General features: G+C 32.5%; 2 protein-coding genes across 3 annotated transcripts; one reads left to right on the top strand and one right to left on the bottom strand.

Annotated features, from left to right (window-relative positions):
- Nucleotides 1-2,377, bottom strand: LOC121114359 (MOB kinase activator-like 2). Of its 2 annotated transcripts, XR_011779151.1 has the most exons (7): nt 1,932-2,362; nt 1,688-1,845; nt 1,349-1,445; nt 1,153-1,277; nt 899-1,095; nt 384-808; nt 1-74 (listed from the first exon to the last, which is right to left on the bottom strand). XR_011779151.1 is itself a non-coding variant. In XM_040708307.2 (6 exons), the coding sequence occupies exons 3-6, from the start codon at nt 1,366-1,368 to the stop codon at nt 596-598; spliced, it is 555 nt and encodes a 184-aa protein (XP_040564241.1). In that variant the 5' UTR covers nt 1,369-1,445; nt 1,688-1,845; nt 1,932-2,377; the 3' UTR covers nt 1-595. The 2 variants fall into 2 exon arrangements, 1 of the variants encoding a protein (XP_040564241.1); XM_040708307.2 differs by having other exon boundaries at nt 1-808; nt 1,932-2,377.
- Nucleotides 2,378-3,901: 1,524 nt separating this feature from the next.
- Nucleotides 3,902-6,008, top strand: LOC121114360 (RING-type E3 ubiquitin-protein ligase PPIL2). Its single transcript, XM_040708309.2, is given in 5 exon segments — nt 3,902-4,422; nt 4,510-5,094; nt 5,152-5,303; nt 5,367-5,695; nt 5,698-6,008. Coding segments are annotated over 5 exon segments (1,539 nt in total). The 5' UTR covers nt 3,902-4,023; the 3' UTR covers nt 5,772-6,008.
- The last annotated feature ends 10,591 nt before the right edge of the window (nt 6,009-16,599 follow it).

The raw sequence follows: 16,599 nt of genomic DNA, 5'->3' as shown, positions 1-16,599 counted from the left end.
TATTTTGTATTTATACTTTATTTATAAATCGTAATAGTGCGTGCACATAAATGCTAAAATATTTTTTCTGATCACTGGAGAAAAAAAAATATATTTCTATGTTAAAATAATCACTTAAAGAAAACTAAAAAAAATAACCTAAAATATGATACATGCTGCTTGAGTCGTTTTTAGTTTTTTTTAAGGGGGGGAAGAAGTCGTTTTGAATGGTATAAACATAATTATTCAAAATTTGATAAATGTAAAAAGCAGTCATTATTTAAGTTGTCCTTTTTTTTTTACTAAAAAAAGTTTTTGTTAAATTAATACTACATTTCTGACTAAAGCTTTTATTTTTAGAAATATATATAAATATATTTATAGAACGATTCACAAAAAAGTACATGAGGGATGAACTTGTTGTGAACGTTTTGATTGATTTAATATTTTTGGCATTAAACTTTCTACTCGTGCAAATAATTCTAATAATAATATATGTATTTTTCTTTACTGTGTAGCGTTTTATAGAATTAACAGTTGTGTGAGAATGAATTTGGGGAAATGGGGAATTTCTTCTTGAATCAAGAAATTAACATTGATAAGAGGAAAGTTGAACTTAAGACACTACTGAGTTGGTTTCATTCATGTTTGACTTTTCAACAGTGGCGGATTCAGGATTTTCAGCCTCTTCCATTCGATCCTCACTCCGTTGTTCCTGACCCGTAGAAGAATTGCTTTCAATGTTTTCCTTATTTTCCTCATCTACTGCTTCTGAGGTTTTCAAAGGAGGGGCAGCAATTTTTAGAGCCCGGATAAGATCTTCCAGAACCTAAATAATGTTAATTAATTTATTTAAAAAATATATTACATACCAAATCATTATCTTTTCAACTTGTCTGATCAAAGGGAGTTAAATTACCTCTAATTCCTTGTCTTCAACTGTATGAAACCGTATATTGAATTCAATTATGTGTGCAAAAACTGAATTTAAATGAGCATGAAGACGAAGAAGAACGATCTCTTTAAAGTGTGAATAGTATATATGAGCCATGACATGAAATAATAGACGTTGAATTTTCTTGATAAAATTCTCAAAGCCAGAAGGAAAGTCTATACCTACAATTATGAAAAGGAAAAATATAAAATGCTAAAAACAAAGTAGAGATAGTTTACCATGCTTGGTTGGAAATATAGACTCATCACCTATGGTATTTTGGACAAATGTAAATACGTAGTCGATATATTGAGGAGCTGACAGACGACTCTTTTTACTTTTTTCATCACACCACATGTAAACTCTAACAGGGGGGGAGATATATAAAACCGAAATTAAGAAGAAATGTACGGAAAAACATAATCCATAGTATACCTTGGTCCAGGTCCAACCATATCTGGACAAGAGGAGTGTGTACAAAATTCGGAGATGGTGCCATAGATGAGGTTTATGTGTTCAAAGAAACCAATTGCTAGATAAATAATAGGAAAATATATGAAATTACAAAGGGAAAACATTGCCTTCATTATTATTATTATGAAGTTAAATATTATATAAAATTTTGATAAGGAGGTTTTTATACACAAAGACATAGACGAATCCAACTGTATAATTAGAGTGAGATTATGTGGACAAAAAGGTCGTCAAAATCACGTCGTTTAGCTTTAGAAAGGAGTTGTTTAAAAAAATAATCTATTGATATTGGGTATTTACTATGAGAGGCAAGCCATTCGTTAAAGTCCAAGCCCTTGGGGATATCTGTAACAAAAATGAGGTCGGGTTCAGGGACTCGCCGTTCCAAGAGAGGTTCTTGTAAATATAGCTTTTGTTCTCCATCCTGAGATGATTCTCGATCCCGTCGACGTGTTTTTCTGGAATGGAACAAAATATTATATACTGTAAATACGCTTAATCTTATAATGTAATGAATAACAAGGCCTGAGGCCTGCTTCTTTACCCAATAAACCAGTCGACGGTCTCACGGAGGTACTCGGGTAATTTGTCCAGCTTTTTAAATTGACTTCCCCTTTCTTTTCCTGAGTGATTAAATTGATTTTTGAAGAGGAAAAGTCTGGAGAAAATCTCTACTAAAAATAATGAATTTCGTTAAAGGGTCCTGCACAGGCTTTCGTTGCTCAAAATCGATCCCTTGTTACTTCTTGCTAAAATGACTGATGAACTACTCAACGACAATCAGTTCTAGCTCTAGGTCCCACTCTTCTTAAAATAATAGTTAATAATAAATATAAAATAATACTTTAAGTTCTTTCTTTCTTTCTTCCTTAATATAATATTTCTATACTTTTTCTATTAAGGAACGGAGAAGGAACAAACAAACAACCAACCAACTAACTCCGACAGCTATGTACGAACGTCTTTTTTTAGTCTAGCAGCTATCTGCTCAGGGAACACTCAAATTTATTTGAAACGATATCTTTTTTTGGCGTGCGCTTATGTTGACTGGAGTGCAAAATAATTTTCTTATATTTATAAAGTAAATGCTGTAATTTGAACTTTAAACAGCTTATATCTTATCCATTAAATAAATAAATATTTTTTTTATGGAAAACTTAATCATTAAACGATTATCATTTCAATGCTATTGATTATGTACCTTTGATTTAACACAATTTTATAATATAACACGTATTATTATATACAATATACACTTTAACACTCAAGATAAAATAGAGCTAATTCAAAATTCAATTCAACTTACTTTTGAAAAAAAAAAATATATGCAGTTAAATAATTTTTTGAATCCTTTTTTCTTCTTTATTTGTATGAAGTTGGATGTTCGTTTATTCAGAAACAACAACTTTTTTAGCATGGAAGAATTTTGATGCAATTTTACTGAAAAAAGTCCTAAATAGGTGGTTATTGAGGATAATGACGATTTTTGAACCCATGATACTTTGATAAGAAATAGATTTGCTCCCCCTCATTTGGAAAAATCGACTTGGATACATATTGAGCAATAGTGTATATTGTGCTTAATATATTATAAAAATGTATTAAATTAAATATATATATTATTGAAATGCTTATTGTCAATGGTTAAAGTTTCTAGAAAAAATTATTATTTTTGCTATAAAAAATTAGAAATTTAAATTTGTTTGATTTTTTTTAAAAATCTAGATACACTTATTCTCAAACAAATTAATTTTATGGAATTTTTTTTTCAAAAATCTACAGTCATTCACAAAATATTAATTTTTTTGTAGAAAATTTTCAAAAATCCATAGGTATTCGCAGAAAATTTTATTTTTTTGAAAGAAAAGTTGAATAATTGAGTTTTATTTCAGTTTTTGTTATATTTTCTATTAAAAGCCAAAAATTCCTTAATTATTATTATTATTTTTTTTTTTTTTTTTTTGGGGGGTCTTCAAACCTCTTGCTATGTTCTATTAAACTTTAATTTACTTCAATTACTTTATTATTAGTAATAATAAAGTAAATGATGTAAATTGATTGTATTAATTTATTACATAAAATTATTTTAAGAACATTATTTTGCACTACCGTCAAGCACAAAAAAAAGAAAGCGTTTCATACTAATTTCAGTGTTCCTTGAGCTGCTCCTCTAGTCGACTTCAAATACCAATTCCATCTTCTTTTTTCCCCTTTTCTCGCTCTCTCCCTCTTTTTCTATAAAGAGAATCTCTTTATATTATGTAAAAAATAAAGATACTCTACTAATTAGAATCAATATATTTTCGTACATTATTATCAACCCATGCGATATTTTTAAAATACATAGGATTGAAACCACAAAAAAATTACATGGATATTTGGCATTTATTAAATATATGTAGAGATGATGATGCAATTTCTCTTTATAGAAGGAAGCTGGTGTGATCATATGGGATTGCAAGTTTGAGCGTTGTCCCAATAAAAAAGCATATATCTCTAATAATAATGTGTCCTCTTGCGTCATTCAAGGAGTAATGACGTCATTTGTCAATTGATAATATTGTATTTTTTAAAAAGAATATTTCTAAACTTTATTTTGATCGAAATTCTGGATTTAGGGTCTTGGATACGTCCTAATGGGGAAGAAGCAGCATCAGAGTGATAAGCTCTACTTAACGGCTACAGAATGGGCCAACTTTTTTGGAGGGAAGAAGGTCAAACGGGAATTGACTGCGGATGAAAAGGATTATCGTCGATTGCCCCTGGACCATTGCTCCTTGAGTCTTCAGCCATTCACGAATCCTTATTCTGATATGGATGGGCATATTTTTGATTTAGCGTCTATTGTGCCCTTTCTCAAAAAGTATAAACTTAATCCTATAACGGGGAAGAGACTGGAGGCCAAGGATCTATTGAAATTACATTTTACAAAGAATTCGGATGGACACTACCATTGCCCTGTTCTCTACAAAGTCTTTAACAATCATTCCTACGTTGCAGCGATTAAAACCACGGGAAATGTTTTCTCTTATGAGGTGAGGTAGACAAAAATATCATTCCTGATTTTATTTTCGTCTTAATATCTCAGACTGAATTATTAATTATGTTATTTCTATTTTAAGGCCATCGAAGAGCTCAACATCAAAACTAAGAACTGGAAGGATCTCATTTCTGACGAACCGTTCAGTCGCTCGGACGTCATCATCATTCAAGACCCTAAAAACTTTGAAAAATTCAATTTAGCCAACTACTATCACATCAAACACAAAGTAAAAGTCGATGATGACGACCTTGTTAGGGCAAAAAAGGATCCAAAGGCTCGTATTAAAAATATCAATGCTGAGACGAGAGATGCCCTACAAGAACTTGAAGAGACCTACGTTGAACCTATTAGGGATATTAAAAAAGAACCAAAGGCGGATAAGGTCAACTCTGCCTACTATTCCACTGGAAAAGTGGCTGCTTCATTTACCTCTACAGCCATGGAGAGGGAAACCGTGTCAGAACCTGCTATTCTCGAAGATGATATCGTTCGATATTCTCGAATAAAAAAAAATGGTTATGTTCGACTTATAACAAATTTAGGGAATATTAATTTAGAGCTCAATTGTACACATATTCCTAAAGCTTGTGAAAACTTTATCAAGTTGTGTCAAAAAGGATATTACAATCAGACTAAATTTCACCGCTCCATCAAACATTTTATGGTAAATTGAAGGACACTTTAACTCATTCTTAATATTTATTCAATATTTCTTTAACAGATTCAAGGAGGGGATCCTACTGGAACTGGCACTGGTGGAGAGTCATACTGGGGCGATACTTTCAAAGATGAGTTCAAACCTTTTTTATCGCATACTGGACGTGGTGTTTTAAGTATGGCTAATTCTGGGGAAAATACCAATAAATCTCAATTGTAAGGCATTTAATTTATCTAGGTCATATTCAGCCAAGTTAGAACCCTTCTTCCTTCTTTCAGCTTCATTACTTTTAGATCATGTAAGCATTTGGACAAAAAACATACCATATTTGGAAAAGTCGTGGGTGGAATGGATACACTTTCTGCTTTTGAGAAAATTGAGACTGATAATAAGGACAAGCCCATTGAAGATATTATAATTCAAAGAGCAACTGTGTTTGTCGATCCTTATACTGAAATTGATGAAGCTCTAGCTGCTGAACGTGCTGAAGAATCAATGAAGAACTCGAAGAAGGAAGAAAAATTGAAGAAATTAAAGGCTCCCCTAAAAGCTTACTCGAGTGGGGTTGGGAAATTTATCAATCCCTCTTTACAGAAGGAGGCTAAAAGGCCAATTCAGGAGGCCCACCTAGTAAAAAATCAAAAAATGCAAACTATTCTTTTAGTAATTTTAGTTCGTGGTGAAACATTCTTTGAACATCCTTCACTTTTTATGTGCAAATTCCTTCGTTATCATTGTTTTATATCTCTACTCAAGCTGTGGAAAAATAAAATGTAATGTATTCAATTCATTCCTGTTGTTCAATCTATATTTTGAATTAAAATTAAAAATGTAAATCTTTACTATAAATCTATTGAATAATCATTATTAATGTTTCTAATAAGAATACTACTGAATATACTTAATTAAATAAAAACAAAGATCAAAGGTGAATCTTTCAAAATTGTCTGAGTTACAGAGGAATTTCATAACATATAATAAAGAAAGCCGAGCAACAAGCTCCTATGAGTTATGACCTATTCCAAGTTACCAGTTATTTATTAAGGAGTGTATGTAGATGCGAATTTCTTAGTAATAGAAGTTATATTACGAATTTCTCATAATTAGTCTTCTACCCGTTCACACTTCTTCATTTTATCCGTTAATTTCTGAAAAAATTCCGTTCATGCGTTCATTTTTATAAATAATGAAACAACGTCCGCGTAATGAATTTTTACCCAAATTTCGAAAAACTTCTTTCCGACAGCCGTCGTTATCTGTATTGTATCACGCAACCTTTATTTAAAAAAATCCATAATTAGTTGATAGTTAACCAATTCTTCAATTATTCAATAGTTGTTATGAATTGTTCACAATTTAACAAGAGCTAGTTCTAATTCAACCAATCAACTGATTAGGAGAAAAGAAGCAGAAATATTGAAAGTTGAAAATAAAAAAGCTCTGTATATTTCTGTGTTGGCGATGTAAGGCCGTGATTGATGATTCTACTTAATCATTTTTCTTCGTTACGTATGTAAAAAAAATCCTCATAAATAATAATACACACAGGCCACAAGTTCCGATAGGGAACCGTTTTTCCACAAGGGGGATAAAAATCTATCACCACCACTATGCTGAGTATCAAGGACCCCTTCTAATATATTATAATACATCCTGGATTGTACAAGTGAACCACTGGTCCGAAAGGTGGATCATTACTCACGACCACCGCTTCCCTGAGTATCAATGAACCCTTTCAATATCCTATTATACACCCCATCCCATGAGTTGTGCGAGTGAACCGCTGGTCGAAAAGGTAATTAGCCACCGCTTCATTGAGCATTAAGAATCCCTTCTAATAGTATATTATTCATAATATATCCGAAAGGGGGCATTGATACTCAGGATAGTAGTGGGGATAGGTTTTGATCCACCTTAGAGACCAGCTGTCCATTTGCAATACCTGTTGGTTGAGGTATATTTTATAAATAAAATTGGGTCTCTTGTGATAATTTCTTATCATAATATAGTTTCATTGTCTGAATACAATATAAATTTCAATGAAAATGCACTAGATCAGAAATATCTAACATTTTAATATAATGGGCTGAATTGCCATTAAAAATATTTTAATGGGCCTCAGAACCTATTATGTTAAATTTCTTGAAAAATGTCTTTAATAAAATTTATTTCAATTTTAGACCAAATGTAACAAAAGGCCAAATCTAATTCTTCAAGGCAAAACTGCTTATAAAAGCTAATCTGCAACCCTGTTTCAGAAAATATAATATACCGTCAAATATTTTTCAATGTTTTTACGTATTCAGAGAGTTCTACGCTTTTTGATGATATTGTTACAATTTTGCTAAAAAAATACTACTTGAAGTAAGAATGAGTAGTGGGGCACAACTAAACATTAGGCGGGCCGCAATCCAGATGTTGGACATCCCTGCGCTGGATTATCAAATTGGTTGCAATGACATTGTACCTAAATAAAATCCTTAATGATGAAATTGCTTTCAATGAATTGTTTAATAATCAAATTACCCATAATCATTTTATCTGACAATGGTGATGAACGTAAAATGACCGCACTATTCGAAATTTTATAGATTGTACGGGTATTTTGCAAAATACCCGATTTTCCACATTACCTGTAGCATATGTACTTCATCAGCCCACAAGTTGTGCAATATAATGATATGGCCCGGAGTAGGTTCATAAGCCTCTACCAGATCGTTGTAATTGGCGAGTTAATCCCTTTTGCGAGACTCTATTTACTTTTTCTAGCGGAGCACCTACTGGGCCAATAACCCAACGTTAATTCACTGTTTTTTGATATAATCTCTAGAGTTTAACTACATTTTTTACTTATATGATCCATTTGAATCCTACTGGGTTTCCAAAGGGGGTCAGCATAAAGAATGGGTGTGTGGGGCTCAGGCATAGAAACGTTTAAGATCCATAACTATAAATTGCAAAATAGCATTTGTTGAATTTAAAAAGTAAAATATTCTAAATCTGTTAAATTTTAGTACCATGTGAATCATTCCATGAACCTGTGAGTAAAAATATATTTCTTTACGTCTTACGTCTTAAAAGATAGTGTACTCAATTTTAAATAATGATTCACAACCTGGACTAAAATTAAATGGATTTTGAATATTTTACTTTTTAACTTCAACAAATGCTATTTGGCCCTTAAATGTTTCTAGGCCTGAGTCGCCCCCCTCCATTCTAGATGAAAACTCTGACGAAGACAAAATTCTGACAAGACGAAACGAAATAAAAGATAACTATGACGAAACAATGACGATGTCTGACGTAGACAATATTATGACGCAGTCGGAACTCTAACGAAGACAAAACTGACGAAATGATGACGAAGATTAATGACGGGCGACGGCTATTGGCTGACGAAGACGAGACAAAACTGCCATTAAAAAAATAAATTATAATAGTCTTAGTTATAGAAAAATATTAATTGTCTAACTACAGTTATTTAAACTATAACTTCACCCCAATAAATCCTTGTTTATTGGTGCTATCCCTGATCAAATACGTTTGGGGCCGTGAAAGAGAGGATGAATATTCTTACTTTTCTTCAATTCAATACATAGATAGTAGCGGGCTATTATGGGACCGTGAACCTAATGTTCTAAACCCATGACTGAATGGGTATTTTTTTAAATGTTGGTTTTATTTCAATTATAAAATCTATTTTATAGTTTATTGATGAATTTCCCTTTACACGGCTCTACCGAGATACTTTTTTATACATTAAGGATAAAGATATATCTCAATATCAAAAAATGTCATTTTTAACAAAATTATAAATATTTTTGTATGTTCGTATTTGAGACTGAGAGTAATAGGCGAGCCTAGGATAAAATATGACTATGAGAAAATACGAAGTACATTCAATCTTGATCTAACCAAAATGCTTAGAAACTCTAAGTATCTTGGATCTAACAAACCTTCAATTATATCAACCAGATAATATTGACGCATATTCAGTGGTACAACTGTTTAGTCAATTTTTTGTATATTTTTAAATTAATTTGTATTTTAATTTGTTAACTAGCAGATTATCGAGGCATTGCTCGGAATTATTAGGTGTCGACGAACAGACAAACTTTACTTTAAAATGTAGATTTTCTTTATTTAAATAGAGGATAACTATCCCACAAAAAATAAGTCTTACTCCTGTTTTTCATGAGCACAGTCACACTAAGTTACTCAATACTAAGATGTTTTCTCTTCAAGAATGAAATAATAATAATAACAGTTTGATATTTTTTTTTAATATGATGTGATGAGCCACGGAGTACTTTAGTCTCTAGAGCGCTCTAGATGTAATTTCTTTTATTTTATCTTTTTTTATTTGACTTATGTTCATAACTTGAGCCCTTCCTCGAAGGAGCACTTGTTTTTTGAGATACTGTCATGAGAACATGAGTTATATTTCTCTCTTTAGCTCTCAATGGATCAATAATTGGGTTGATCAAGGACAATTCATAAGCAGGTCATTTAGAATTCTGTGTTGTCAGTTCTTCATGTTGTGTGGGGTGTTAATCATCGTTTTCTAGGATCCGAGGCAGATCTACTTCGTTATCATATTATGATTGTCGTTGTCTTTTGAGTAGTACTATAACTATTACAGAAGGGGATCCTATTAAGCAAAGTTAACAATCCTGTAGAGAAAAACGCGTTCAAGGAGAAGGGGGAGGGAGAAAGACTTATGGTATCATTGTCCAGTGACTAAAATAGTAAACATCTTTCTCTATCAAGAACGTTATCAATTACCGCCTTTAGGTAATAGGACGAGAAACAGATCGCTTGTCGGATTTGTCGATATAAATGTGCATTTGATCCTCCGTCTAGAATTAAACACCAATCTTTATCCTCATCTCATATCAAGACCCTGGATATTCATCTATAAAATCAAGTTAATGATGAACCTTACATACCCTTATCCATTGCTAATCATCTACGTTCAAAAAAATTTATGGAGAAATACACGGGTAAACTCGTCCCTTCCCGAGGAACCATCGTTAAATTAATGGAGGATGTTGGTAATGATGTCATTTATAGAAATACCGCCATTCTTAATTGTAAAGTTGAGATAATTTTTAGAATGTTTTGAGTCATCCACACCAAATTACGATAAAAGTTGTCAGTAAAAAGTATAAAATATTTACTTTTTTTGAAAGGGAACTCTGAATTTTGTACCATCTAACAGTAAGTATTATTTTTTTTTTAAAATCTAACCACAAAATATGATTCTATTTTAGCTTAAAATGTCAAGAACTATGACACACAACTCATTAAATGGCAAAAACAGTGAAAAATATTTGACAGTATCTCGTAGTTTCTGAGACTCTAAAAGAGTTGTCAGAATAGATTTTTTAAGCAGTTTGGCCTTGAAAATTAGATTTCACCGTTCTTTTTTAAATATTTGTTTGTTCTAAAATCGAAATAAATTTGTATCTAATAGTTTTGTTTTATAAGGTCATTTTTCAAGAAATTAAACTTAATAGGTTATGCGCCCCATTTAAATATTTCAAGTGGCAATGAGTCTCATTATATTAAAAGATTATAATTATCTGATCTAGTGAATTTTCATGGAAATTTATATTGTATTCAGACAATCAAACTATAGTATGATAAGAAATTTTCACAAAACAGTCCATTTTATTTAGGAAAATATATATCAATCAACAGGTTGTGCAAGTGAACAGCTGGTTCCTAAGGGGGATTAAAACATATCTCCACCACTATCCGTAATATCAAGGAACCTTTCTAATATTTTATAATACACCCCGGCCCACGAGTTACGGTGGTGAACCACGTGTCCACAAAGGGGATCAAAATCTATCACTGCCACTATTCTGAGCATCAAGGACTTTTTTTTAATATCCTATGATACCCCCCAGCCTACGGTTGTACAAGTGAAGCACTAGTCCAAAAGGCGGATCCCACCCATGGGGTGTACAAAAGAACCGCAGGTTCAAGAATGGGATCATTATCGATGTCACAGCTTCCCAGAGCATCAAGGACCCCTTTCAATATCCTATAATACATGGTTTATAATACCATGGGTTGTGCAAGTGAACCGCTGGTAGTTTAAGTGGGTAATTAGTCACTGCACCTGCTTTATTGAACATTAAGGACCCTTCTAACAGTCTATAATGGACATCAGCCCACGGGTTATGCAAGTGAACTTGTGCATGAGAATCCCCATCACTCACAATCTTAGTTATCATATGACAGAGCAAATGGAGACATTGAAGACATTTTTATGATTTGGCAACATGACAAGTAAGTTTGCTGATGGACAGTGGCTTGTACAATATGCCAAGAATAACCACTTTCACTCTGGCATTGGCCATACTTCGTACCAAGTAATGTATGGCCATCCGATAAACATGTATCGAAAGAATGTGATATAACCAAGGAGTAGCATCTATTAGAGATGTGTGGAAATATAGATCAGGGAAGGCCCAAAGTTGAGAATGCTGATTGATCACAAGAATTGGTATTATGTCAATAATCTGTATCTAGAGAAAAAAATTGTTCCGTCGACGGCTTTCAATGCCATGCTTCAGAACCTTCCAGTGTTGCCATGGGGAAAATGAAGATGATTCACGACCAATTGTAACAGAGAGGAGCTAATCACAAACAAGAAGAACACACAAACATGATGATGCAACTCTCATCAAGGCAGTTTAAGATTCTGAGGTCGGACAGTCCTTCAAAGTCCATGTTCGAAGTATCGGTTGTGGAAAAACAGATCCCCACTACGTCTCAGCTGTTTTGATCCATGTAGCAGAGAATTGATTATATAGATTAGGCACAAAAAATTATATGTTAAAACAGCTCAATATAAGAAAGCAGTTTGAGCCTTGCAAAGGAGTCATTCCCTTAGTTTCGATGAAGTTACCAGAGAAAAGGAAGTTACAATGCGACTGACTGCATCAGTTTTGTTAAATGGAAATGAACAAGGCTTTAAGTGCTGCAACTGCAATGCCCCTAAATAAATAAGTTCATCTACAAAAAAGGGAATCCTCTGTAATAGTAAATGGCATAATAGCACAATATGCTGCAAAAGTATATTATTTGGTTATTGTTTTTATGTTATATAAGATTATGATATATTATATAAAAATACGTATTTAGGTAATATTAGCTATGTTCAAAAAGATGATTTTTTTAAAATATTACAATTGATGTTGAAAAGTATATTGAAATAAGTTTTTTTGTTTATGTCTATTTTGAAGAAAGTAATAAAATTTAGATGCAATATATAACAGAGTAGTTCAAATATTATTAAATTGGATCAGCAATTCTAATGTAAATTTTTAGTAGATCTTTATTTGCTGCTATAATCATCCTGATATGCCCAAATTTTATAACGTTCATTCAAATTGCTCACTTTTTTGGCTTACATTTTAGTATTAAAAACACCTGAACCTCTGGCTGCAGAGGAGCTGTATGCTAGTCATAAACCACAACCAAAGTTATACATACCTATGCAGAGACCACTAAGTATAATACCAAAAAAAGTTAAATCTCTTGAGTTATAACGTGAATAGCGAAGTGGCGATGGCATATTACCCACCTTTTCGACCAGCGACTTACAAGCACAACCCATGGGCTAGAGTGTATTATAGGATATTAAAAGGGGTCCTTGATGCTCAGGAAAACAGTGGCGGTGGATAAAGATTGATACATATTACCCTCCATCTTTTATGAGCACACTCAAATTTTTCCGTTTAGTTTGGTATATTTTATAACAATGATATGTTGTAAAAAAGGAAATTACACCTCAGGAATTAAATTATAATGGCAATAACTAAGGTAAAGAAAACTTAATATTTACTTTACCGACTCCAAAAAGAGGTCGAATTAAAAAAATGCCCCAGATTTCTATCTTTATAGATGAATTTTTGATAATTATTTACAATGTAACAATAGCTAATTCGAGTTAAACCAATCAAAGATGATAAGAGAAAAATAAAGACAAGTATCCACAAAATCCTGTTAAAAACTGTGAGGCAACGCCGTGCTAGACATAGAAATATAAATTATTCAGAAAATTACAATGGTTTCTTATTTATTCTTGAGTTAAATTGGAGCTAATGAAGGAAGAAATGACATACTCTAAAATGTCTTTTTATCGCAACGCAGTTCTACCCTGCATTGCATTAAGACCACTCAAAGTGAGTTGTGGTCGCTTAAAAAGTATAGTGGATTTTCATGCCACTTTTATCAATAATGTTATAGATGTATGAAAGATAACTTGAAATACAAGTCATCTTGGATGTATGATCGAAATGGACAAAAAGAATTTAAAGAAAAATTGACAACACATCATTTAGAGTATTAGATTTGCAATTATTTGAGGAAGATTTGTATATTTAATTTTTCTAACAATAAAAACTATAAACGTCCTTATCTCTGAAGTTAATCAACTTAATTTGGCCCAATATTGTTTTGAAAATATAATTTATTAATTTCCTAATTTTATAAATGTGGCGGTGAGTTTTCAGTTATTTAAGTACAATTTACATTGCATCCAAAGGATTAATCAGAATCATTTGTTCATTGAAATGAACTATAATTTGTTGGAAAATGTATTCCATGTTCAATTTTAAGAAAAATGTTTCTAGCTTCTTTTTGGGTTTACGTGCTATAAATATGACTCAGTAAAATTAAGAGTTGGTTGTATATAATAGATTTTGATAATTAATTATGTCTTAATTTATCTATATTTACATATAGGATTAAAAGGAGATCGATATTAATCACAACCGACATAGCTATTCTACTTCGGTGAAAATAAAATATTGTTATTTTTAGTAGGCTATTCATGTTTAGAACTTTAGTTTAATTTTTTTATGATTCTCATAGACATTTTAGCCAAAAAAAAAAGCTTTGGTGTCCCAGACATACATGAAAGTGTCCTCATTTTTCTAAGCTCAATCTAATTTAGCAATCTTATTTGGAGTATCCGACTTTTTTATACCTCAAAAACTGTAAAGCTCATTTAAAGAGCGCTCTGGTGAATGTATTATGTATATTGTACATGCCTGGTACTATCTTATAATTGTAACGCAGAACGGAACGGAACAAAATAATGGTTAAATGCTGAACAATTTTTTTTTTGGAACGGAACGCCAAAATAGCAGAGAGCTTACATCCCTGTCCATATATATGAAGGAGCACACTAATGAAGGAACACACCACGTAGAATTACTAACTTAAACTGAATGTATTTCAACAAAGTTCTCATATAACATAGAAAAGGGATCTCAACCTGTCTTGTCCTAAATGTCCGATAATACTCCCCCAAGATTCTGCGTCAATTATGACCCATTAATGTCTGTGTAAAATAATTAAATGAGTTACATGCGAATAAATTAATAAGGCAAAACGAAATATGTAGTAAACAAAAGTATATAATTTTAGATACAGATTCTTATTACTGATACCTTGTATGTAGGAAGAATATCCCTTACTCCAAAAGCCGGTGTCAAGCGGTCGATTGACACGAATTCGGTTCGATGTCCCATATCCAGACTAAAGGTTCTATCTGACTTAGACAGGGCTTTAAAAGGGCCCAAATATGTAGGAGCCAGGGATGGCTTAATCGGCTTATTTCTGACCAAAACATAATCCCACTTCTTAAGAGCTGAACCTAAGACGTAGTGCATTTGAGAAAATGTTGCTCCGGGAATTGCTGGGATGGCAAAACAAAGGCCAACATCACGAATGGAAGAACCCAAGACTAAACTTTTTGGTTTCATTCTTGAAGCGAGATAAGTCTTCAAAGTTCTGTGGAACCTCTCAATAATGCCGTTGGACTCAGAGTGATACGAGGTGGTGAATAGACTACTCGAACTGAGGAGTTGCCCCAAGCGTTTCCATAGGTAACCAATAAATTAAGCTCCTCGATCTGATGTATTGTCTGAGGGACTCCGAATCTCGCTATCCATCCTTCGAAAAAGGCACTCACTATATTTTCTGCTTTAGTGTCTTGTAAAGGAAGTGCTTCTGTCCATCTTGTAGCCCAATCCGAAACTCTCTGTAAGAATTGATATCCCTTTAATAGCAGCAGGGGCCCAACGTGATCGACGTGCATGGTACTTAGCCTACCGGTATTCTGATTAAAGGAGCAACTGGGCATGCAAGCCTATGTAAATTGAGTTCAAGATAATAATTTCTCTTGAACAATTTAATTATTATTTTTAAATACCCTACCTATTTTTAAATTTTTAACTAGATTGGTTCGAAATATACCAGCGAATTAGCTATGTTTTCTTAAGGAATACACTATGGAGAATGCGTTATAAAAACATTGTAAACTATATAGAACAATAGTAAAATCCTTATAAATTTTGAAGGGCATGAAATTTCTCGCAGAAATTTTGCAAGTCTGGATATCTTTTATAAAGTTTCATTTCCTAAGAATTTGGAAAATATCTTAGTTGGCGGATGCCAAAATATGATTTTGAGGTCCCACTTTTTATAGAGAATTATCCTTTGGTTATATAATCAACAATAAATACTATTGAGTCCAGTTGTTCTGAAACTCATTATTAAAACTTCTAAAGTTTGAACTTTTCCATATACTCAAATCTCTGCTTATCCCTAAATGGTAGTAGTATACTTTAAAAAACCAAAGTTAACACGGCCATCCTGACAATTTGAAGAATGTTTGGGGAGAAAAGCAGGTTAGGGGACGTGACCTTACACTACATAAGCTGCGAGGAGCTATGAGAAGAAGTAAATAAAGACAAATACCACTCCGTATTTAACAAGGATATAGACAGGAATTACTACAATGTCGATTATCAAGTCTACTCCGACTCTAGCAAGGACATAGGCTCTTATAGCTCCACAACAAATTGCTTAGTGTTACTCTTCGTCTTCCTCGTACAAGGGATTACTTTATACTTAGATGTTTTTTTTAAGAATGAAGAAATAACTTTGGAAGAAAAAAAACCTTGTTCAGTTTACAACTACAACAAGTCTCGTAGTCGTCTAATTTCATAGTTATTACAAAAATAGGTTCTATAATAGTTTGAGAACCACTGCTTTAGTTTAATTAATGATAATAATTCAAATTCGTTACTTTTGATTTTTGTAAAAACTAGTTTTGTATATAAATTGATTTTTTTTTCTAGCTACTAGAGAGTGCATTTTTGACGCCTGCGTTCTCAGAAATGGATCACTCTAACCCTGGAAAAAGGATTTACGAGGGTGCTCTGAAAAATTTCCATTCTTCTAACAAAAATATAATACATTTTTCTGTACTTGTTTTATATTTTTCTTCTACTTCCATCTTCCATCTCTGTAACCCTTTTAAATAGTATTTTGAGTTTTTCTCTGCATAATAATTGTTCACAAGACACTTTTGTTTTTGGTTCAATTACTAGTCACAGTAGTCGTTTGACTTAGAGGCGTCACATTTTGACACAACAAACCTTTATATTTCTGTTATTGTTTGAATAGCCTCTTGAACAAATG

Source organism: Lepeophtheirus salmonis, chromosome 3, assembly GCF_016086655.4.
Source record: "Lepeophtheirus salmonis chromosome 3, UVic_Lsal_1.4, whole genome shotgun sequence".
NCBI classification, from domain to species: domain Eukaryota; kingdom Metazoa; phylum Arthropoda; class Copepoda; order Siphonostomatoida; family Caligidae; genus Lepeophtheirus; species Lepeophtheirus salmonis.
Note: the sequence above shows the minus strand (reverse complement) of the source record. Positions and strands in the feature narration are given on the sequence as shown.

Coding starts and splice junctions, on each gene's coding strand:
- LOC121114359 (XM_040708307.2), bottom strand. CDS start 1,368: ATGGTTGGACCTGGACCAAG. Junction 1,278..1,348: donor ATGGTTGGACCTGGACCAAG/GTATACTATGGA, acceptor CCCCCCTGTTAG/AGTTTACATGTGGTGTGATG. Junction 809..898: donor TTGAAGACAAGGAATTAGAG/GTAATTTAACTC, acceptor AACATTATTTAG/GTTCTGGAAGATCTTATCCG.